This window comes from Mesoplodon mirus (assembly GCF_964341445.2).
Source record: "Mesoplodon mirus genome assembly, chromosome: 13".
Taxonomy (NCBI): domain Eukaryota; kingdom Metazoa; phylum Chordata; class Mammalia; order Artiodactyla; family Ziphiidae; genus Mesoplodon; species Mesoplodon mirus.
The window spans coordinates 87,094,865-87,119,614 of record NC_138989.1 but is presented as its reverse complement, the minus strand read 5'-3'; the positions used below and the strand labels follow the sequence as shown (position 1 = coordinate 87,119,614).

Sequence of the window (24,750 nt, the reverse complement as noted above, 5' to 3'; positions counted from 1 at the left end):
TAAAGTTACACACACACATACAAAACCAAAAAAGGTTGGTTTTACAAATAAAGGTATTTAAAGGAACATGTCTACTTTCTGAACGGGAATCAGGATTATTAGTTTTTATCAGCAGGCTCTAAAGTGATCTGCTCACAGGCAAGAGGCTACGCTCAGCTCCCATCCTTGAAGGGCAGGCTGACACACCAGCCACAGATAAGTCCCAATTTCTACTCAATTACCTTTCCTTGGCTAGAAACCAGGTGTAGAATGGTCATTAAAGTTCCTTTCTGGAAAATCTGAACAGACTACAAAATACCGGGTGTGTGCATGTGTACACACACACACACACTACCCACACAAGAGGTTATCTGGTTCGGTAACTGGTCATAAATTTCAGAAGAGCACTAAAATAAACACTCAAGGTTGCTGTAAAGTTAACCCCAACCAGGCGCAGCTCACTGGAGAGCCCCGGGTAAGGCCCACCACTGACCCTGTGACAGACCCGCTGGCTCGAAGGGCTGCGGCGGGGGAGCCTGCTCCTCGTACTGGCCCACGTGCCCTTCCAGAGTGTGCTGCGGGACCACAAGCCTGTCTGAAGACAAGAAGCACAGACGGGGGCGGAAAATTCGTAAACCCGGAAGCTGCTTCACATCTACCAACCTGTCCAAAAGGATGCTTCGGTGAGTTTCCAAAAAGCAGCCTCCTTGTTTGGAAAAGACAGTAGGAACACAATTCATACAGAGGGTACAAACTTACACATGTTGGGTTAAAAAGTACAAAACCCTGCTCACAGACCAAATACTTCTTGGGACGCCCATAAAGTAAACAGCAAGCTGACCCGGCCAACCGTTTGTCAGGCCCGCAGGAGGCCGGAAGCCTGAGCCGACTCTGTCACTGAGCTCACCGTCTCCCCGGTGAGCCGGCATCTTTCTGCAGCGAGACCTCCCCACAAGAGGCAGCGCGCTGGCCAAGGGGCCTCAGCTCCCGCCGCCAGCAGCACCCAGTCCACAGCCTCACGCCGGGAAGTCCGGGAGCCACGCACCAGGACACGCGTGAGCACACAGATGGGCACTCAGTGGAAACCAAAGACTCTCTCGCGGTAGGCTCGGGGTGAAAGTGGGTGACAAGCAGCACGTATCAGAAGGTCCCATGTCTACCATTCTAAATGCACCGCAGACTCGCTCACGCTCAGACACGGCACAAACTGCGCTTTATTTAAAAGGTCAGAGACGAGAGGGCCAGCGGGGACTGGAGTACGAAGGGCTGCAAAACTCCTGAGAGTTAAAAGCCCTGAACGCCTCACCTTCATCTGCTTCCAAAGGTTGACCCGCCATCTGCTGGCTGAGCCCCGCCTCCACGCCGGTGGGCGGCCCCAGGTCCAGCACGGCCCCAGGGCTGTCGGCCACGGCCTCAGCGGTCGGCTGTAGCACGGCGTTCTCAATCTCCACCGGCACCTGGGCGGGCACGCGCATGCCCTGCTGGTCCACGGCGCCGTCATCTATCGGGCAGGCCTGCTGGTGCTGCCGGAGCTGCTGGGCCAGCTCAAATCTTCAAAAAATGGACAACAGTCCGCAGCGTCAGCACCGCGGGCACGCGAGGTGCGGTTTATTCAGTGACAGTTTGCACTTTAAACTGTTTCACTTTGAAGTCGCGGCGGCAATCCAGTTGAGAGTTAAACACTACAAATAATCTGAAAGAAAACCCACGTGCCCTCATCCCTAAGCACTTTCACAGACTATAGGGGCCTGAAGGCAACAAGGATTTTTCAAAGTCTGAACGGTACAAAAGACGCCACATTTCAAAGCTGAACTCTCCCAATTCAAATTCTGCGATGAGCTGAGGTGTTCAAAACAAGAACTGCATGAGATGAGGCAGCGCCTTGACAGACTGCTTTCAGTGTTGCACACACACGTGGGAGAGACCCGGAGGAGCGTGCGGGTCTCTGCCAGGCCGTGCGCGGCTCACTGACCAGCGGGCCACAGGCTGCAGAACCTGGACCACGAGGCATGTGGCCGCGATGGTTTTCTGCAAGATCATTATTCCTGTTAATAGTACTTTTACGTGTACAAAGCATACCTGGCATATTTTCATCAAGGCCAGCAATTTCTCTTTCAAAGAGAAAAATGGACAATGAATTCAGTGAATGAATCAAAAAAACTGGGGAAAAAACAAACAAACAAAAACCCAGGTCCGACAATGATCTGAGTAACAGGCTGTACAGTATCTCAGCCATGAAGGGGCTACTCCAGTCAGACTCACACGAGCTCTACCGGACGCTGGATGCCAGAATCCCGTGAATCTGCCGGTTCAGGATTCCATTCCGAGTTCCAAACAAAGCCTTTCCTCTCTATTTTCTGATATCAAAAACAGTCACTTCTCGACTACTCTTACTGAGCGGGGGGGGAACAAAAACGTACTGACAAGCAGCAAAGGAGAGAACACGCACTGTCACAACCTCCACCACAGGGTGACTGTACAGTGGTGCCATGGGTTCACGGGGTCCCCGCTGCCGCCCCGAAGGAGAGGAAGTGTGCCCTCTGTCGTGACTGGTGGAGCCTTGTTTTCTGTTTATTTGCCTGGGTGTTTTCACAACTCTTACTACAGCGACTTTTTATTTTTAATGTAAGTGTATATGGCATTTTAGGAATTCCCAAGACTTCAAACAAAGGGATCCAACGACTGGAGCTGCTGCCTGCTCGCAGGCAGGTTCACAGTACACGCCATCTATAAGATAAAACCCCAACTCTGCAATGACAGACCTACCCGTCCTTACGCTGCCACCTGAGAGTCACGCACACTCTCCCCTGGCGTAAGCGTGGCACGTGACCCTCAGCAGAACCCTGGACAAGCAGTGGCCAAAGCAACACTCCACTGACAGAAATGACCCGGCTACAAACAGCTGACCCTCTTCCCAGAGATTGCAGCACTGACCTCCGAGCCTGTAAACTGTACTCCCACCACCACCGCTGAAGCACACTGTGAAGGCCAGGCGTCTTGCGGAGAGGCGTCATTCACCGCGCTCTGGGCAAGCTGTGGCCACACCCCATTTCTCTTGGCAGGAGAGCAGCAGCGCACGCTCTGAGCATCTCCACCCCCATGAACTCCCCAGTTCCTGAATGCGTGTGAAGCACAGAGCTTCCTCCATAAAATGCAGCCAAGTATAACTGGATATATAATTGGCAAGAGTCCCCTAACTGACACCGCCAAGCTCATATTCCCTAGATGGTCTCGAGAAGCACTTAAACTCCTCGCTACACGATCAACAGCGCCAAAATCGAGGAGAGTCAATTCTGTCAAGTGTGCTTCGGCATCCAGAGGGATAAAACCAAAACACTATTTCTCAGAGTTACCTTATTCTAACAGTTGGGAGTTTTGTTTGGTAGGCAAGACCTGGACAGAGACATCTAGGTTAAAATACGGCTCAAAGGTAAACATTCTAGGGCAGAAGGCTAATACTCTTTCCTGGTAAGCCTGGTAACTCTTGTTCTCAAAGTCTCCTAGGAGGTGGTCGTGGTCACCTTGTCCAGGCTTTCCGTTACAATACAGAATTCTGTGGCTTCACAGAAGCACCACTGAATAAGCTCCAGAAACAGTCAGAAATGAGTCTCTGTAAGGGCTCTTTGGGTCACCTCCATTTACAGATGAGGCAGCCCTCTAAGCAAGCAAAAATCTAAGTTAGGGCTTCCCTGGTGGCGCAGTGGTTGAGAGTCCGCCTGCCGATGCAGGGGACACGGGTTCATGCCCCAGTCTGGGAGGATCCCACATGCCGCGGAGCGGCTGGGCCCGTGAGCCATGGCCGCTGAGCCTGCGCATCCAGAGCCTGTGCTCCGCAACGGGAGAGGCCACAACAGTAAGAGGCCCACATACCGAAAAAAAAAAAAAAAAAAATCTAAGTTAGCTTTAATGATGGATTTATGTGTTAGCTAAAACATATTTTCTTTCTGTCAACAACCTACAATAATTACCATTCAGATAACACTAATGATATGCCTAGAGGTCACAGAGTTGACCAAGATTTTTTTTGAAACCTTCATTACCTCATTATAGTAGACACTGTCTATCTAGCATTTTATCTACCACTGATTATCAGTTTTAAGAGAGTTTAGAAAGCATTTAGGCCAACACTGACTACTTCAACACTACATTAAAAATAAAAATGATGTGCTTTAGTCTATGGTTCTCAATAGGTCATTAAACACTGATACAGAAGTTTCTTTAGCTCATACACCTCCCGCTAGAAGTAATAATAAAGGAAACAAAGACAACTATTTTCTTCAAAACGCTCCCCACCATCATCTGGGAATTATAAGGATTGTTAAAAAGTGACCATCAGAATTATACCTACCTATGGGTTTTCATGTGCTTTTTGCAATTTAGTGAGGTCTTAAATGTTTTCTGGCAATAGGGACACATATAGGGACGAAGGTCGTTATGGATGCCCATATGTCGCCGTAAGCTACCTCCAGTAGTGAAAGCTCCATTACATATCAGACACTTGAAAGATTTAAGTCCAGTGTGCGTTCGGACGTGTGCTTTGAGCACTCCTGCGGAAACAAAGCCTCTTCCACACTGAGAACATTTAAAAGGCTTTTCACCTGTATGTGATCTAAAAAGAATAAAAACGGTAATGAATAAGCGTCTTACGCTTTCACACTGCTTTCTAATTTAGAACGCACCCTGGTAACTATCTCACTTGGCCACCCCTTTTCTGAGCTCAGCAGCAGAGAGACTCGGCTCTCACGTCCCCACAACGGGACCTGAGACTCAGCGCCCAGGCGGCGCATCTGAAGTCCCGGGGCTCGCACACAGCCGACACAAAACCAGACCCCGCACCCGCTTCTACGTTCTGTGCTCTTCCCGTGACCCCTCATGGCCTCGTGTGAGCAGGTTTCTATCGATACTTCCTTCTCACTGTTGCTAGCACCAAGAATTAACCTGATGAATACACCCGAGGAACTGTGAAAGAGCATAATCCTAATGTAACAAATACTTCTCTGACATGTCCCAGAGATCGCAAATACTGAGATATAATAGGAGCGTAAATAAAATTCAGTGGCGGTTTGTGGGTAAAACATTTTGGTCAAGACACTGAAGAATGAAAACATCAATTATCAGTAAATATTCTGGGGTCAAAAGTGACATTTTAAATAACAAAAGCTAACACTACCATTCTTAGTATTTCCACGAGTCACCAGATCACTAAATCACTGTAACTGTAAAGTTCCATCTCTGAATCTACATTACCTTACCTGATGTGTTGTTTAAGATGGCAAGATTTTTTATAGGCACGATGACAGTAAAAACACTTGTACGGTCTATCTGCTTCATTTACAAAATTATTATTAAAATAACTTTGAAAAAGCTGGTTTCTTGGAATGGGCTGGATAAGACCTAGAAACCAAAAGAAAATCAGAAATAATTCACTGTCAGTGCTACTAAGAAATGTCAAAAGGCATCTGCTTTACCCAGAAGATAAAAATCCTGAGGAGCTAGATTCCAGTGTTGCGACTAATGGCTATTTTAGTTGTGTTAGGAACTCGCTATTTAAAGAACACCTATCAGGAAACACTTACAGAGTTAAAGTTAACGTAAGATAGATATTCTTTCGACATAAGGAACATTTATATCGTCACAACTACTTCTCCTTGTTCTAGAGCCAATTTTTCATGGATTTCTACATTTAACTTTCTATATGAGCATCTGTTGGCATGCAATTTATATAACTACATCAACGTTTAGGTTAATCAGAGTTTTTAAGTCCCTTATTTGTTCAGTATGAAGACTGTACCCTAGGTACTATAACAAACTCAAGACAGAAATGATTCCAACATGATCTTTTGTTCTAAGAAAGTCAGGGTTTTCATAGAAATTTTATTAAAAGAAAATCTGTAAACAGCAAAATTACAACCTTAAATATTTCAGGTTTTACATACTTTCAGTGAATAAAGAATGCCCTTAGGTTGACCGTGTAATAAGTAAGTCTTGATCAAGCAATTGAATTATTTATGAAATTCAGGACAAACATATATTTGAACACTCTGAATTACTTAACGTTTACCTGGAACAACAAGAGGAAGACGTACGCTATCAGTTCTACCTGGGCATTCTACGATGCAGCTGTCAGCCAAGACTCTGGACTGGCCACACTCCCTGCTCCCTCAGCTGTGCCATGCACTTCCATGCAATGATTACCAACAGGCACCTCCTAACACACTGCTGTCTAGACTGTCCCTAACAGTGCGGGTTACAGCTCAATCCTGTCCCCTAAAACCTGCTTGTTCCTCCCAACTCTCCTAGTTGTACGTAAGGAACCCCATCCACCTAGTCACGCGGGGGCCAGGGATTTCAGACTCCTGGAGCCGCTCGTTAAGTGTGCCATTTGCCAGTCCTGGAGATCCCACTTTCCAGTGTTCTTAAACTTGTTTCCTCGTTTCTATTTCCACTGCCGTTTCCACTGCTATTTCTATTTTGCTTCGCTCGTATGTGAGACGTAACTGAACGGACCCGCACTTCCCGATGCTGCATGAGAGCTCATTTATTTTGCAAAGAGAATTCAGAACCTCCCTTGTGGGACTTCCCTGGCGGTCCAGTGGTTAAGACTCTGCCCTCCCTAGGCAGGGGGCACAGGTTTGATCCCGGTTGGGGAGCTAAGATCCCACATGCTGTGTGACACGGCCAAAAAATAATTTAAAAAAATAACAGAACCTCCCTTGTGATTGATGTGTGTACAATCCACAGGGCACACACTCGAAGAGCTGCCAAACCTTCTCCCATTTCACAAGGATTCAGGACTGGGGAGCTGCGTGGGGACCACACAAAGCCCTGCCCTCCGGGCAGCTCCAGCATCGCTCTATCCTTCACGGCCTCGCCCTTTTTCCCAACAACTCCTCTCTGGCGCTCAAGAAGAGAAAACTTCAGTCCTTCAGTCCACCCCACCACCTTCCCCAGGACACATGCGCTAAGTCTGCTGCAGACAGGCTGACACGCCTGGCGCTCGGAGGCAAGCTGGCCGTACAAGGGACGATTCCCGAACCCAGATGCACGTTCACTCTTCTGCGTGGCTGTGTGTCAGACACGCACCTAGACCAGCCTCCTGAACGTTCTGCTCTGCCTTCTCGTGTCACCAGCAGAAGAATGTCCCTGGCACGGTGCGCCGGGACCCGAATGGCAATTTGCTCAGCCACCTCCCGTGGTCTGCCACCGAGAACGGGGCCACCGCGACCACCTGGCTCGGCCTCCTGGCACCAGTCCCTACCTCCCTCCACACCCACCGCCAGCTCCTACCCAGGCAGCTGCGTGCTGTGATTCTTAACGAGCCTCACTTTCCCACCTTCACACGCTGACTCATTTCTGTCCCAGCACTTGTCACTGCTGGTTCTCTTTTCTCTTTCCCCACTCCCTGGGCTAAGCTTCTGGAGCCTGGGGCTGCCCCATGGTCATAGATGTAGCCCTGAGCCGAAGAGCACCGGCCAAGTAGGACACGTAGATACGATCGAATACATTAATGATCCTGTTCTCAGTGTTTACAAAATCAGAGAAAGAAAGGAAGGAAAGAAGCATGCACAAATTCCAACCAAGATTGTTGATTCACAGTCTGACGGTCAACCTTTACTGGACATCTACTTTCATGGAATCATGTTAGATTCTATGAAGAGAACAGAAAACTCAAGTGAGTATTTTCCAAACTGGCAGCCAAAAAGGGTGGCTCCTCTGGTCACTGCGAAGCTTGTGAAACTGTGAACCTCAAATGCTCTGCAAGGAAGGTCCACAGGCAACACATAATAGCAACTGTTAGGCACAGTTCCCCGGTATCTTATGCAAACAGGTTCAGTAACTATTAGCATAAAGTACCACCTAATTAAAACTATAAGCGCCAAGTAATATCAGATAAGCCATTTTCTTGTTCATTGCTGAACTTAACGGAATGAGTGATTTCTAAGAAAAACACCAATAAAAAAATTTAAAACTGTCCTCCCACAATTAAAATGGACTGTACAAATATACAAACGTGAGACATTAATTTTATAGACTTCATCAGACAAGATATACATTAAAAAGCAACACAGGAAAGTGAAATAATTTTAAGCAATTAGTTATATAAATTATTTATATAAATTGTATAAATTCGTGAAAGTAGGTAAAGTAAATAAAATTCACAAGGTAATTTTTAAAAAGTAAAAAGCCCTCCTATAGTTGTCTTCTATCTGTCTCATAGGGAAAAAAATAAGATATTCACAAATAAGGAAACAAAGTATTGCTTTTGCCATTTCCCACATCAAAAAAAAAAAAAAAAAAAAAGCCGTACTGGGTGCTGGGGGCAGGGCTGTGCAGGGGTTCACTGCCTCCCAGTCAGACCTGAGGTCAGTTAGCAAAGCAGGGCTCCAGGTGAGCGCCTCCCTAGCCTGCAGTGCAGACACAAAGCTCGTCAGACGGCAGAGCCGGGCTGCGCCCCTAAGGCTCCAGGCTGCACCCGATTCAGCACCTTCAGAGAGCTCGCCACCCGTCTCCTGCGGCAGGCCCTGACTTCCAGACTGCACTGAAGCAGCCTGACGCCAGAATCTACCGGGAGACTTCAGACTGGCTGTCTGCGCCAGGCCTTGAAGCTGTGAGCCCTGTAAGGCCCACGGACGTCCCTCCTCTCCAAGTCACCCCCATTCTGGTGCAGGGTCCCCCCTCCAGCCCCACTGTTCTCCCAGCTCTTTCTCCTGTGGCTTCTGGAACCTACGTTCCACAGCAAACAAGTTCTCCATCATCAACAGGTCCCATGAACAGAATGTTCAGTTGCTCCTTTCTTTTCCACAACAGTAGGTCTGTGGCCGAGCAGCTGGCCTGGATGCTCTGGCCCCTGAGGCCCCCTCCGAGCCTGAGGACCTCGAGGCTCCTGTCCCGGCCCAGCTCTACCTCCCAGCCTGTCTTCGCGTCCTCCCCAGCCCCACCTGCCCTCCACGCACCGAATCCCTTTACCCAGTCCCTTCCAATATGCTCTTGTGCAAGTCCTCTGGCCCTTTCTCAAATAATTCACAAGATCATAAAAACAAAAGCAAAAGAACGTGCCCAGTAACACCCGTCAGAGACCACCACAATGAACAGTTTAGTATCCACTCTAGCAGAAGAGTTTGTAATGCAAAAACGTAAGTGGGATCAACCATACACACCGTTCTGGAACGACCTGTTCATACTTCATACATATACTTAACTCTCCAAGTCACTACATATGACATCATCCCCATCACCCTTTGGATGCTGGCAAGGAATTCCACTGTGCCAGTGTACCCAGTTCCCTTAATGCACTTCTGGCGGACATTCTGCCTGTTTCTAACTGTACACTACTGCAGGGCTGCAATAAACAATCCAGTATATACAACTGTTACCTTAGTTTCTCCCCGCTAGACACAGAATTACAGTCTCTGGGCAGCATCCAGGCATATTTATTTTTAAACAGAACCCCAGATAATTCTGAGATCTTTGGGGAGGAGGGGAGGGGTCCCACCTTGAGCTCCTCAGAAAGTGAAATAACAGGCTTCATTTTTCCGATGCTTTATTTTTCACGTCTAATAATTTTACAAAGTTCTGTTAAAAAGCTAGGCTAAGGGGCTTCCCTGATGGCACAGTGGTTGAGAGTCCACCTGCTGATGCAGGGGACACGGGTTCATGCCCCAGTCCGGGAAGATCCCACATGCCGCGGAGCGGCTGGGCCCGTGAGCCATGGCCGCTGAGCCTGCGCGTCCGGAGCCTGTGCTCCGCAAGGGGAGATGCTACAGCAGTGAGAGGCTCGCGTACCAAAAAAAAAAATAAAAAAAAAAAAAAAAAAAGCTAGGCTAATTATATGGTCTTAATCTTTGAAGAAAAAAATTAAAGGTGAATTAAACATACATAACACTCTGGAGGTCTTGGCTACATTATGTCATTTCTACTAGACCATCAGTCCCTTTATATATATATATGTATTTTATTTTAAGGAAACTACTAATCTTAAAGAAAGGCATGGATAAATTTCAGCTAATACGCCTCAAAAACAAACTAGAAATGTCCTTAAAACTTCCTAAAATTCCTTCTATACTAACAGAAGAAAAAGCTTTATGTTGTTATGGTGCTTGGGGGAAACTACAACTTAGTCTTACAAGAGCTACCACAAATCACAGAAGAACAGAATGATGACAAGCATAACACGTGTATCACACACAACATTTAAAATAAATCTGGTATACTAGGTTAGACAAATATGTGAAAGAAAAAGCAAGATAAATGCACTGATATCAATGTGATTAAAACATGAGTATAAACTTGGAAGATCAATCATTACAGTGCTGAGGTTTAAAATAATAGATAACTAGGGGCTTCCCTGGTGGTGCAGTGGTCAAGGCTCTGCGCTCCCAACGCAGTGGGCCCGGGCTTCGATCCCTGCTCAGGGAACTAGATCCTGCATGCCGCAACTAAGAGTTAGCATGCCGCAACTAAGGAGCTGGCGAGCTGCAACTAAGGAGCCCATGAGCCACAGCTAAGGAGCCCACCTGCTGCAACTAAGACCCGGTGCAACCAAATAAGTAAGTAAATAATTAACTAATTAATTAATTAATTAAAAACAAAACAAAAGCCCACTTTTAATTTAAAATAAATAAATTTAAAAGATAATAGGTAACCAAAGCCTGGCTCACTTCGAAGAAAATATTTTTCAAACATCTATGCTCCACAAAAATGGTGGGAGCATACACCATTACACACACTCACACATACGCACAGTCATATATAGAAAACACAGTGATTTCTTTTTAAAAAAATAGATATGTCATGTACACATGTGATTTGAAAATCCAGAAGCAGCTACAGATCAAAATATTACAATCACCCTGACTCCAATACTTCCCCAGTCTGCACACTGTTTTATTTAAACTTAGTTCTTGAATTTAGAAGAGAAAGCATTTAGAGTACAGTACACCGCATGTCTAGTGAAAACAGCCCCAAGTGCAATGAACTACGCGGTATCTGTGTTCAGTAAAGACAACTGGTGCTCGATGCCAAGATCCAGTGGCTATCTGGGCCCCTGGCGGCTCCTCCACACTCCTGCGCTGGGGGTGCAAGGCGACGGGTGTGGGAGGAAGTAAGCTTTACTGACCACACCCTGATCCAGAAGTCTGAAGACCCAGGTTCTAGTTTTACCATGAGCTCTAGTTGTAGAACCTAAAAGCAATGTTAGAACCCTCTCTAGGGCCCACTTTTTACATCTGTGAAAATGAAGAGTGAGGAATGTAGGCAAGTTTGGGAAAGACTATTTTTAAGTTCCCACGCACCTCTGGAAGTTTTTAGAATTACACAACTATACGGGACTATTCCATCCAACAATGCTCCCTTAATATGCAGAGATTAAGTTACTTGCTGTAGTAATTTTTGATGCATTCTAATACTTTCCTAAGTGACAGTAATTAGTGTAAAAGGTATTGAGCTTCAAGTAACTAGACTGGACTGGAGCATCTCATCTCCCAGTTAAGTCACATAATTGTAACTCATCTATGCTAAACCCTCTCTGTCGTGTTTTTATCAAGATCTGTCCCCCAAACATAATTACAGTCACACTGTTTCGACATAGCCCCCAAGGAGCTCAGCTTCTGAGAGAAGAGACAGACACAAATACAAATAACGACGAAGTGTAAAATAAATATTGAAATATTTTACATTTACAATGTGAAGCCAGCTCTATGAATCACTTCCCCCATGTGTCCCACTCAGCCTAGAACAAAGGAGAATCCTGCTTCCACTAATTTAGTCTAAGATACAGGTGTCTGTGAAGCTAAAAGCACAATGTTCTCCATTTTAACCTTGGAAAAAGTTTGGAGAATCAGGGCTCCAGTTCAACTCAACTGAGGATTTGTAAACTTAACGGCAAGAAACCCACAGGTGTGTAACCTGAGTCATGGCAACCTGAAAAAACTGGTAATCTGAGGGTTACCCTCAAGCATGAAGGATAATTCTAGGGCTGCTAAGTAAGTTTTTAGTCTGTCCTGACTTTCAGAGATTTTTTTGCATTTCAAGAATAACACAAATCACTGAGAACCTAGAGACTACGGTGAAGATTAAATACACATTAAGTGAAATTGGTCTGTTGTTTTGTGAGCTGCCACAACTGCACAAGGACATCAGAGTGTTCTAACCTACCATGGGAGTTCCGATCAGTGTCTATACCCTAAACAATTAAACACCCTAAGAATTACAGTTCCTAGGAAGCTTAGTAGAAATCATACGTAAAATCATTGCAGGCTGGTATTTGGGGAGTATGCTCTTAAACTTGTTGTCTTTCGGGGGTTTTCCATTTCTTCTAGAGTCAGTTCTGATAAGCACGTTATTCTAGAAAAAATCCATTTCATCTAAATTTTCAAGTGTATTAGCAAAATGTTGTAGAGCATCTGCAAACAATTTTTATCTCATCTGTACCTGTGCTTATAGCTTGACTCTCCTTCCTAATATTCCAGATATTTTCTTGGTCTTTAGTTTACTAGAGACGTGTCAAGGTATCTATTCTACTGTTAACTTTTTAAAAATTGTAAAATTATGTTCACTAGAATTTTGTCTTCTATCTTAAATTATTATACTTATTACTTTTTGCTACTTGCTTTTTTATTTTTCTACCTTTTTGAGTTATATATTTTATTTATTTTTGTTCTTATTTTTTAGTAAGAAATACTTCTTAAAAGCTGTTATCAGTCTTTTCTGATAATAGTTTTGGTCCATCAAACTGTTTATAAAAATGTTCCAATTTCGGGCTTCCCTGGTGGCGCAGTGGTTGAGAGTCCGCCTGCCGATGCAGGGGACGCGAGTTCGTGCCCCGGTCCGGGAAGATCCCACATGCCACGGAGCGGCTGGGCCCGTGAGCCATGGCCGCTGGGCCTGCGCGTCCGGAGCCTGTGCTCCGCAACGGGAGAGGCCACAACAGTGAGAGGCCTGCGTACCACAAAAAAAAAAAAAAAAGTTCCCATTTCTAGGATGTAATTGCAGTTTTGAGTCTTACTTTTCCATATAATGAAACTTTAGATAGCTACTTTCTATTAATTTATGTTTTCATTGAACAGTAATCAAAGACTGTATCCTTCACAGTACCTATTTTTGAAAACCTGAAATTTCTCTATACCCTAGAATGTGATCAACTTCTATTTCATGCATATTTAAAAGAGTGTGTACTTTGGAGTACAAGGCTTTAAAGCCATTCACTCACCCTTTTTATATGTGTGCTTCAAATCCTCCTCAGTCTCACTGTGTTTACACCAGTCTAATTGAGGGTCTCTCACTATGGTTCAGAATTTGAATATTTCTCCTTTCTTTTGTTTCTGGTTTGTATGTTTTGATGCTATGCTCCTAGATACATAAAAGCTCATGACTATTGATCACCTTATTAGTGGACTATAGCTGACATGTCTACAGTATCTCTCTTTTTTTACCATTTAAGCTTTATTTATATTAAATTATGTTTTGTTTGATATTAATTTTGTTCACAGACTAGATTATCTTGCCTAAGACGATGAAATACAGAAGAACTGCATAAAAATGTAAATTCTTGCACAGAACTTAATGAGTTTCCTTTAATCTTGTTTTAGGACCTACAAAAATCATTTTTCTGAAGATTCTCATAAACAGTGGGTTTTTTTTAGTTCTAACAAAATCATAATTTACCTTGATCATAACAACACCAAGCCTAAAAAGAGCTTAAAAGCTGGCAGATTTACCTTTTAATCCAAAGGTTAAAGCAGCCCAGATAATGATCTGTTACACAGCATGCAGGGCTTCTAAGACGTAAATGACACAGCATATTGTGTGCCCCACTCAGGACACCCATCCACCCCACATGTCCACTGAGGTACAGTCTTCCTTAGTGAGGACTCACATATAAGTATCTTCAGTTACACAGCACTTCCCTCTTACCGAGAACATAATCTGAGTAGCAGTTGAGCCAGAACTAGGATCTTAATTTCATTGTGAAACCTGCTGGCCCATAAAGCAAAACAGTGCTTAACCACAACTCCACTGGTACCACACAGACAACTCTCTAACTACGCAGACCATGATGCTCATACGCCCTTTGCAAAGTACCAAGGGAGGACAATCTTACCTACGTCTGTTATGAGGATCGGCTCCTGCAAAGGAACATCGGGGACTGGAGCGTTCGCCTTGCCAACACGAACTTTTGCAGGTTTACGTTGGTGCCTCATCTTTCTGAGCTCCGTGTGTTTAAAGTGAGAAGCAATGTGAGTCTTCCTGTGGCCTGAGGTTCGAAATTTCTTGTCACAGTGAGGACAAGCAAAAGGTCTGACTCCTGGTAAAAAATAAAACAGACTGTAGAATTATTCCAAAGAAATACATCTCAGTTAATGCCAACATAAAATTCTAGTATTTTAATACTGATTTGAATTCTCAATTTGTTGTTTCACGCCATACGTTTATAATTTCATGGACATTATAAATTGACAGTTATTCTCCCTTGTTTGCATACAGTGCACGTTACAGATGTTTAGGCATGTAATAAGAGCATTTTAAGTAAAAAAAAAAAAAAGGGGGCATTTACTATTTTCAGGAGAAAGCCTAAAATTGTAAAACGGATGTTCAAACAACTAGTAGTCCTTAAGACGCTAACGTGAGTAAGGCTGCTCTCCTCTCTCACATCATCCTGTCTGTAACTGGAATAACGACGGGGCCCCAGGCTTGCTGCGGGGATTCTATACACTTGTGTTTGAATAGCACTTAGCAATGCCCAGCATTTGGTAAACGAGCAGTAAATGGTGGTGGTTTGATTATAAATAATAATGTCACTGCTGATGATGATGACAGTAATAACATCCTCTTAACAATCCTCTGCTATGACTTCCCTTTTCTGAAGGAAACTTCCTTTTCTTACAATTTTATTGGCAAATGAAAATGCAGATTCCAAAGAAAGGCATATATCAAAACAGTCTCATTTCAGCTTTTTCAAATACTCATTCACATGCTCAGCTCAGCCCAGGAACCTCAAAGGGTTAGGAGAAGTTACTGCTAATGGGTACAGGGTTTCTTTTGGGGGTGATAAAAATGTTCGAAAATTAGATAGTGGCATCGGTTGCACAACTCTGAACTGCACACTTTAAAAGAGTGAATTTTATGATTTGTGAATTATATTTCAATAAAACTGCTATGAACAGAACTGGAGCCTGAATATGAAAGTTCTTGTGTCTTAATACTGATGACAAAATATCTGAAAGGCAGAGTGGGTACTGATATTAAGGTCTCAGCACAGACACTCCCAGCCTGAAGTGTGCCAGCTAAAACCCAGAGGCCCCACGGGGGCGATGCCAGCCTCCTCCTCGGGAAGGCCCTCCTGGGCTGCATCTGAATCCCGTCCCCCACAGCAGTCTCCCCTCCTCACTCCCTGCACTCCTGCCCCCACTCGTTCGTGGTACAGTTTAATGCGCCCTCTTTAGGCCATCGGCTCCATGAGGACCAAGGCCACGTGGACTTTGTTGAACAGCATGCACCGTGTGCCCAGCCCACAGAAGGTCACTGTCACACTCATTAAAATAAAGAGCAACCAGTGCTCCACACACTCAGCCACCACCACAGACCCCGCTGTGAACCCCCTGCGGCGGGGGGGCCCCCGTACCTGTGTGCAGGCGAATGTGCACCTTGAGGCTTCCCGAGGTGGAGAAGCTCTTCATGCAGCACTGGCACTTGAACGCCTTGATGCCCGTGTGCGTTTTGACATGGGCCGTCAGTGTGCTCTTCACGGCAAAGGCCCGGAAGCACTGCGGGCACTTGAAGGGCTTCTCGTGGGTGTGGATGCGGATGTGGCGCACCAGGTCACTGGGCTTGCGGAACTCCTTGGTGCAGTAGGGACACACGTGCCATCGCACACCGTTCTCCTCGCGGATCGACCCTGGAGGAAGATTACAAGAAGAATGGTCCAGCTTGGCCTCGAAACCGCATTACACCAATTATTAATGTCCTTCTAGGCTTAGATTTAGACAGCACACCATACCTATAAAAAGCTATACACCTTTTTCCACAGCAGAGGATATATGATCAACTGTGGGAAAAGATGAAATTTCCGTAATAACTGAAATGACTGAGGACTATGATTGAATCTTGCAGAAAATCCTAACAGCCCCATACGAACACAAATCATAGCCTAAGAGAGATAAGAACGCTAACTAGACAGGTACTATGACATAAATCAAGAATTAGCAGGGCAGACTTAGTCTGCTCTAAGTGTAAGTAACAGTAGGTGTGATCAAATGACTCCAAACTTAACTCAGAGAACGTGAAAAGAAGGAATGAAGTTACAGTAAGTACTGTCTGAGCTGATCTGTTATCACTAATAAAAAAATGCAAGGGCTTCCCTGGTGGCGCAGTGGTTGAGAGTTTGCCTGACAATGCAGGGGACACGGGTTCGTGCCCCGGTCCGGGAAGATCCCACATGCTGCGGAGCGGCTGGGCCCGTGAGCCATGGCCGCTGAGCCTGCGCGTCCAGAGCCTGTGCTCCACAAAGGGAGAGGCCACGACAGTGAGAGGCCCGCATACCGCAAAAAAAAAAAAAAAAAAAAAAAAAAATGCAAATAAAAATAATGAGGAAATGGTAAATTCTTATGCTATAGAAAGGAACTGATAAATAGTTAAAACAAAGAAACAGCATATTTGATCATGAATGAGTTCAGGATTTATGATCAAATATAGAAGATTCTTTTGCAACGCTAAATATTGCGTTTGGCCAAAAAGTGCCTTTGGTTTTTAAGTAAAAATAAAAGATGCATTTTTCATTTTCACCAAGAACTTTATTGAACAATGTATTCACCCTTTTGTTCCACTACCTTCTGCCATTTTTCAGGTAACTTCATAATTCCATCTTCCCAAAACTTCTTATCGTTTTGAGCAAAGAACTGTTGCAGGTGCCTTTTACAATCTTCCAGGGAATTAAAAATTATTCCATTAAGAGAATTTTGTAAAGACCAAAATAAATGGAAACCTGAAGGTGCAAGGTCTGGTGAATATGGCAGATGAATCAGAACTTCCCAGCCAAGTTGTGACAGTTTTTGCCTGGTCATCAAAGGAACATGCGGTCTTGCGTTATCCTGATGGAAGATTATGCGTTCTCTGTTGACTAGTTCTGGATGCTTTTCGTCGAGTGCTGCTTTCAGTTGGTCTAAATGGGAGCAGTACTTGTTGGAACTGTTTGGTTTTCCGGAAGGAGCTCATAATAGAGGCCTCCCTTCCAATCCCACCATATACACATCACCTTCCTTGGATGAAGACCGGCCTTTGGTGTGGTTGGTGGTGGTTCATTTTGCTTGCCCCGCGATCTCTTCCGTTCCACATTATCGTACAGTATCCACTTTTCATCGCCCGTCACAATTTGTTTTAAAAACGGAACGCTTTCTCTTCATTACGTTTAACTAGAGAATTGCACGTGGAAGTACGGTCAAGGTTTTTTTTCGCTTAACTCATGTAGAACCCAAACATCAAAGCGATTAACATAGCCAAGCTGGTGCAAATGATTTTCAGCGCTTGATTTGGGTATCTGGAGTGTGTTGGCTATCTCCAGCGTGGTATAACGTTGACTGCTCTCAATTAATGTCTCGATTTGATCACTATCAACTTCAAGTGGTCTACCCGACCGTGGAGCATCATCCAGCGAGAAATCTCCAGCATGAACCTTCACAGACCACTTTTCACACGTTTGATCAGCCACAGCACCTTGTCCATACACTGCACAAATCTTTTTTTGCGTTTCGGTTGCGTTTTTACCTTTCTTGAAATAATAAAGCGTAACATGCTGAAAATGTTGCTTTTTTTTCTTCTCTTCAATATTAAAATGGCTACACAAAAATTCACCAGTTTTGGTTAAGTCTTTTTTTAAATGCATGCTGATAGGACAGCCGTCATACAATCTAACAAAATTGTTTTGAATGAAGTTAAAAACAACTAAGTACTACTAGAGCCATCATACAGAAAAAACCAAACGGGGCTTCCCTGGTGGCACGGTGGTTGAGAGTCTGCCTGCCGATGCAGGGGACACGGGTTTGTGCCCCGGTCCGGGAGGATCCCACATGCCGCAGAGTGGCTAGGCCCGTGAGCCGTGGCCGCTGAGCCTGCGTGTTCGGAGCCTGTGCTCCACAACAGGAAAGGCCACGGCGGTGGGAGGCCCACGTACCGCAAAAACAAAAACAAAAACAAAAACAAAAAAAACAAATCTTTTGGCCAACCCCATACTGTTATTCAACCTTGATCCAGGTTTGAAGCTATTCCTCTCAGAAGAAAAATTGCAAGTGGAATTTACGGAAATATAATTAGTAAAATAATACCTAAATTGGCAAATTTCTAATTTGGCAGAATCAGCTTTTTAAACTTCAATTAGATGTATTAGCCAGAAATTAAACAGACACCTACAATAAGGAATCCACTTGAAATCAAAGAGATTTGGGCCATGCTGATGAAATTCATCAGAAAAATTTTCACTCTTTATTTAACTGTGTCTTTACAGACATAGTTTTATTAGGGAAAAGAAAAGCTCTTTGTTTCCTTCTCTTTGTTATCAGTAAATACAAGGACTTCTCCTTATGTGCCAGTGAATCTGTAAGGAGAGAAAATGTATTTTCCTGAATATAACACTCTTTATGGGACTAATTAACATAGAGAAAGAGGTTAGGTAAAAGAATGAAAAGTAATATTTTTCTAATAACGAGAACAAAGAGAAGAACATACACACACCACGGCAGGTGGGGGGCAAAGAGTAGAAAACAAAGGAATTGGTTTTTAAAGTGAGAGAAAGATATTTATTTTAGGTGATATTGCTTATACTAAGGAAGTCTAAAACTTAAGATTGCTTAAAACGAATAGGTATTAGAAGAAGTGCAATAATTACCTAAAGGTCTTATCATGACAAATCAGAAAAACAACGTACAAAAAGATAAGACAGAAGCGTAATATGTCAGCTAAAATCTGGAAATCATCTCCCCAAATCAGACTTTTTTTCCAAACAAAAATGAAAATATGTCTTTAATTACATAAGATGACATAAAACTGTCACCAGGTTCTAATTATTTCTGGGAATGAACTGGAAGAGAGATACAAACTGGCAGCTGAAGCTGAAGCTGAAGCTTCAAACCTGAAGCTGTCTCCAAATCTGGCCTGTATATATTTTGTTTGGCCCAGGCAGTGTTAGAAACAGAAAACTGAATCCAGATTTCTGACCCTTTGACAAACTGAATGATCTGGAAAACCAGTTCTGCATTCCCACGTGGCAATCTTTCTTGGTGCTGGGCAATAGCTTTTCTCTTCAAACACATTAATAAATTTTGAAAGAAAAAACATGCATAGTCATCTTCAAGACGAAAAGGCATTTACTAAAATTCAACGTCTACTTTTAAGTTTTAAAAAACTACCTAAAAACAGGAGGAGGTGAATAAAACATATCAATACAACATTTGACTTGACAGGAAAATACTAAAAGCAATCCTATTAAGGTGAGGAAAGAGTCCACTATCACACTGCCATTAATTTATCATGTTTGAGAGATACTAGCCAACGTAACTAGTTAAGATAAAGAAATGCACAGTAATAACTATAAAGGAAAAGGTAAAATCATTGTTTACAAATGATATGATTATACACCTAAAAAACTAAAACTCAGAAAGAGGCCCACATTTTAATACGTGAAAATCAACATCCTTCATACCTACCAACAAAATCCAGAAGAAGATTTTAAAATAGTACTAAAATATGGAAAAAAAAAAAGATCTGAGAAAATGGAAATGCATACCCTATTCTTTTTTCTTAAGTTATTTTTTTTATTGAATGAAAGATTCCTTAAGTTCTATAGTGCTTTACAATTTTCAAAAGTTTCACACACATGATTTCATATAATCTCCTATTAACCCTATTCTTTGGTATAAGGACAAAAATTTATAAAGGCATCAATTCTCTCTGATTAAATCACTTATATACAAATACCAATAGGAATTCTTTTAGAACTAGTTTTGGAAGTTTAGCAGTCGCTTTTAAAGTACATATGAAAAAATAAATATGTGAAAACAGTAAAAAATACACTTTAAAGAAAAGTGTAGTGAGAGAGGACTAGGTATCCTAGTTATAAAACACACGATAAAGCTAAAGCCATTTGGTATCACAACACATGAATAAAAAGACAGATTACTGGAATCAAGTCCAGAAAAGACCCATACAGTTTTGAGAGTGTAATATATGATAAAGACAGCATTGCTTTCCAGTGGGGAAAATGTGACTTATTCAAAAATGGTGTCTAGGCAGCTGGGTGCCCATCTGGAAACAAAAAATAAAACTGAGTCAAAGATTTGGTTTAAAATATGAGAGTAAACAGATAGTAACTGTACATATCATGGTGATCATTTTGTAATGATGTATAAAAAAACGGAAGTATAAGTGTTAGATAAAAGAGGCACTTTTTCCATAATGTCAGTGTTGAATTCTAAGTATTACACGAGTCCAGAAGTCATAAAACACTGACAAATTTGGCTACATAAAAACATTTCTCCCCCTTCTGCTATACAAAAAGAAAATACCTCTCCCCTTTAACTCAAAAGCCAAACAAATTAGAAAAGAATACATGCCATAGATACAGCTCAAAAAATACTACTAGGTAAAGGGAAAACGAATGCAGCAGAACATTTAGCACTTGGGAGGATCTAGATGAAGGCAAAAGGCAATTCTCTGTATTTACTGTTCCTGCAATATTTCTGGTAAGCCTGCAATTATTTCAAAATCAGTACTTTAAAACAATCTTTACAGAACTTACCCTCTGAAAGCTCTGACACTTCCAGAAATGTACCCTACAGCTATACACGTATCCATGACAGTATTATTGGTACTGGCAAATACCTAAATATTATTTACCCATAAAAGGGAATACTATTCAGGCATCTTGTAAAAGAAGCTATCAGGTGGGAAAAAGTGAACCAGAAAATAATACATACAGTATGCCATACATCCTGCTAAAAAACAGTAATATATAATATATAATAATATGCCTAAGCTTGTTTAAAAGACACAGAGGACTCCAGTGACGGCAGCTGCCTGAGGGAGGGGCGCGTGAAGGACCAAGATGAGCAGGGAGGGGACTCCCCGCTTTCCACTGTATCCCATCGTGTACCTTTTGAATTGTGGGGCATGAGCAAGTTTCACCTGCTTTTAAAATAACTTAAGGGCTTCCCTGGTGGCGCAGTGGTTGAGAGTTTGCCTGCCGATGCAGGGGACACAGGTTCGTGCCCCGGTCCGGGAAGATCCCACATGCCGCGGAGCGGCTGGGCCTGTGAGCCATGGCCGCTGAGCCTGCGCGTCCGGAGCCTGTGCTCCGCAACGGGAGAGGCCACAACAGTGAGAGGTCCGCGTACCACAAAAAAATAAAATAAAAATAAAAAATAACTTTAAAATGTACGTATTCATTACGCACTTGGTATGTGTCAGGCGCTATTCAGTTCTCTTCCATTTATTCTATCCCTTTTATCTACCCCTGTTACAGATAAGGAAGCTGACATTTTAAAGGTTAACTGACTTTATTAAAGCTTCATAATGATTTATACGTCACAAGTTTTATGATAAATATAACAGCATTTGTTAAACGTTTAACTGATACACAAAATACCTCTTAAAATAACAAAGCAAATTCTACTAAAAATATTCACTCTCACAAAACTGAATAAATCAAATAGTGATAGCTACAGATGGCAGAGTTCAATTTGGAAATGTAATTAAGGCTAATTTTAAGCTGTTAAGAAAATGTTACGACTTACGAGACAAGAATAGTTTGCTCAGGGTCTTCTTAGGGTATCAGATGGTGTCAACTACCCCTGAAGAGGTATTTTCAGAAACAATCGTTACATTAAACGTATACTGGTCCCTATAAAGTTTTAATCAAGAGGAATATCTTTATACAGAAACATGTCCCCATAATAATTTTCTCATCACAATATCAGAGAGATGGTTAAAACAAAAAAAGCTGGCTCCAACCTGTAGTAAGGATCACATTTAATCTAAAATTTACTAGAACTCTATAAAGTTGCTAAGTGCTCTAAGTACTTCATTTATTCAAGTATTTCAAAAATTAATCTGGGGGCCTCCCTGGTGGCGCAGTGGTTGAGAGTCCGCCTGCCGATGCAGGGGATACGGGTTCGTGCCCCGGTCTGGGAGGATCCCATATGCCGCGGAGCGGCTGGGCCCGTGAGCCATGGCCGCTGGGCCTGCGCATCCGGAGCCTGTGCTCCGCAACGGGAGAGGCCACAACAGTGAGAGGCCCGCATACCGCAAAAAGAAAGGAAAAAAAAAAAAAAAAAAAAAAAAATTAATCTGCATAATCTTTACAAACTCGATGAACACAACACTCCACATTAAAACAATGTACAATAAGGTTAACTGCAGTTCCATTTTGAAATCTCCATCTAATAATGCTCAGTGCAAAAGAGAAAGCTGTTTCTAACACCTGAAGATATGGGACGGCCCAGGATGAAGTCTCCCTTCCTCGTTACTTTCAGGAAGCCAGGTCTGGCCTTTCACTTGAAGAGGTGTATGTTGCCTGCAGCCACATCAGAGCATGTTCATAGGCTCAGCATGACGACTAGCAGTTAACTCATACAAAATGTTTCGCAAGGACCATGGGTTTCCATCAGTTTATCAGGGGCACATAAAGGAGACGCTCAAGAATGCACAGCTAAACGTGTAACCTACAAGGCTGTCATATAGCTATTAAAAATATGTGGCAATGGCCTTTTATTTCCTTCTTGCCTCTCTAGATCCCAGGAAAACCCAGACAATAAACTGCTTAGATTCCATTGTCCTATTTTTCACTCGGGGAGGAGGGGCCAGATCAAAAGAAAAAGGAGAGTAGGGCCACAATGTTTTGTGGGTTGAGAAACGAGAATCTCACAATCGCACGTTAACAATGAGAAAATACATTCTCAGAAAGAAGTGTTAATAGAGATGACAGGGTTACTCCATGCTCTCCAGAAAGAAAGCACTTGCTCCCAAGACACCTGGGAGGGGCAGAGTAGTTACATTCACTGAGAAAATATTCTCAAAGGAATGCTTTTCCCAGAAGGCAGGAATCTATTTTTTTCAAGAAAGATGCATTAATGCGTGCTCCCGTGCAATGAGCCATACTGAGCACCGTGGGGTATTCGGAAATGAAGGGAATGTATTCTAGCTGTCCACAAGTGACGTGAGGGACCGCGGGGGTCCCAAACGTTCTAGTCTGCAGGACTGAGAGGGGGGAGACCTGTGCTCCTACAACGAGGCGCCATGATCTGGCCTCAAATGACCACCAGAGTCTGCACAGAGAACAGGAGAGGAGAAGGAGGAAGAAGACATTCATGATGCAGAAAAGCCTGGGGAAACCCGTGCCATTCAGAAGACGTGAGAATGTTGAGAGAACTGCAGGAATCCAAGTTTACCATAACGGAAGCTTGCATCCAGGTGACCCGGGAGGGAAGACAGACATGCACGCTGGGGCAGGCTGCGGAGGGCTTGTGGGCCGAGAAACGGAGCAGGTGCCGGAGCAGGTGCGGCAGGAAAGGGCCGAGGGTTTCGAGCAGAGGGGCTTTAGAAGCATCAGGCGGCGGCACTGGGGGACAAAGGGGCAGAGACTGGCGGGAAGGTCTGGAGGGAAGGAGGGGCCTGACAGCAGTGGAGGGACGAGTCAGGAGGGGCCCTAATCACAGGGACGTGGGTAAGTTTAACGAAGTTTACGATAAACAAATGCTATTAGGTAGACACTATCAGAGCCTTCAACAAACATACCACCTTCAGTAAGAAAAAGGAGGGCGTGTTTCTTAAAAAGCAGCAATAGGCCACCCAAAGTGTCTAAATCTTAAAGCATACTAAAATTACCAGGTAGGAATGGCGATTTCTTCTTTATAATCTTCTTTTCTTTTTTATCCAACTTCTCTGGGCTCTCCTGTTCTTCTTCTCCCTCTGCGGCCGTAGGGTCAGCTGGCTCCCTTGAAACGCTGGGAGCGTCTGGAGTCTGGCCCTGAGTGGCCGCGGCCTTGGCGTGGCTGGGGTCGCTGGGATGCGCTGCAACTGGAATTGAAGACAGCCCACTGTTTTCTAAGGCTTGCTGAGACAGAACAGAACTAGGAGGTTAGGAGGCACGATGCCCACACCTGCCCACCAAAGTCAATTACAAAGACGCGACCAAGTTTGACCTACGGAACTCTGACTCCATCCCACTGGGCGTTAAGAGCTACACTGCCAAGCAGTCATCTCTGAGCGAAACGCCCAGCCCTTGGAGGCTGAAACATCCCTCCTGATATAACATCTCACCTCCACCCAAAATCTGGTGTGGCAAGCATTTACAGTTCTAAATTCAAGGGCACTGAAATTAATTCACTTGCCTTTTAGAAATTTTCTCTCAGACAACTCTAGCTCTCTGTAACACGTTTAGGAATCACTGGCTGAAACTACAGCGGGGTCACCCTCACAACGTCAGCCGTCATGACAACCTGAGATTCTTCACACCCCGGCCAACTTGTCACCACAAAGGTAGAGGGGAGAGGTTAGTGTTCACGTCAGCAAGTAAACAGAGGGAGAGGAGAGAGAAGGCTGTCTCTGCCTGGGAATGAAGGCGGTGGCTATGGAGCTGGGCTGGGAAGACTCAGAAGAGCCCTCTGCCCTCGGCGCGCTCCAGTGCCACACGAGCAGGGACGCTCATACACTGTCAAGACAGGCAGTGCTATCTCCAAGGAGCGCGGCGGGAAAGGATGAAATATTCCTTACCCTCTGTCAACCAGGATA

At 43.9% G+C, this 24,750-nt stretch overlaps 1 protein-coding gene across 6 annotated transcripts in view; it reads right to left on the bottom strand.

Moving 5' to 3' along the window:
- The window catches only part of ZNF236 (zinc finger protein 236), a 94,693-nt gene that overhangs the window by 36,797 nt on the left and 33,146 nt on the right, over window positions 1-24,750 (bottom strand). For 5 of the 6 annotated variants that reach the window (XM_082641184.1, XM_082641188.1, XM_082641183.1 and 2 more), the window contains exons 9-15: window positions 23,845-24,073; window positions 15,599-15,871; window positions 14,078-14,281; window positions 5,232-5,373; window positions 4,328-4,588; window positions 1,286-1,530; window positions 473-574 (exon numbers count right to left, since the gene is read on the bottom strand). In XM_082641184.1, coding sequence (XP_082497310.1) covers window positions 473-574; window positions 1,286-1,530; window positions 4,328-4,588; window positions 5,232-5,373; window positions 14,078-14,281; window positions 15,599-15,871; window positions 23,845-24,073 — 1,456 coding nt within the window. The remainder of the gene's footprint in view (window positions 1-472; window positions 575-1,285; window positions 1,531-4,327; window positions 4,589-5,231; window positions 5,374-14,077; window positions 14,282-15,598; window positions 15,872-23,844; window positions 24,074-24,750) is intronic. The other variant, XM_082641185.1, reaches the window with a different exon arrangement.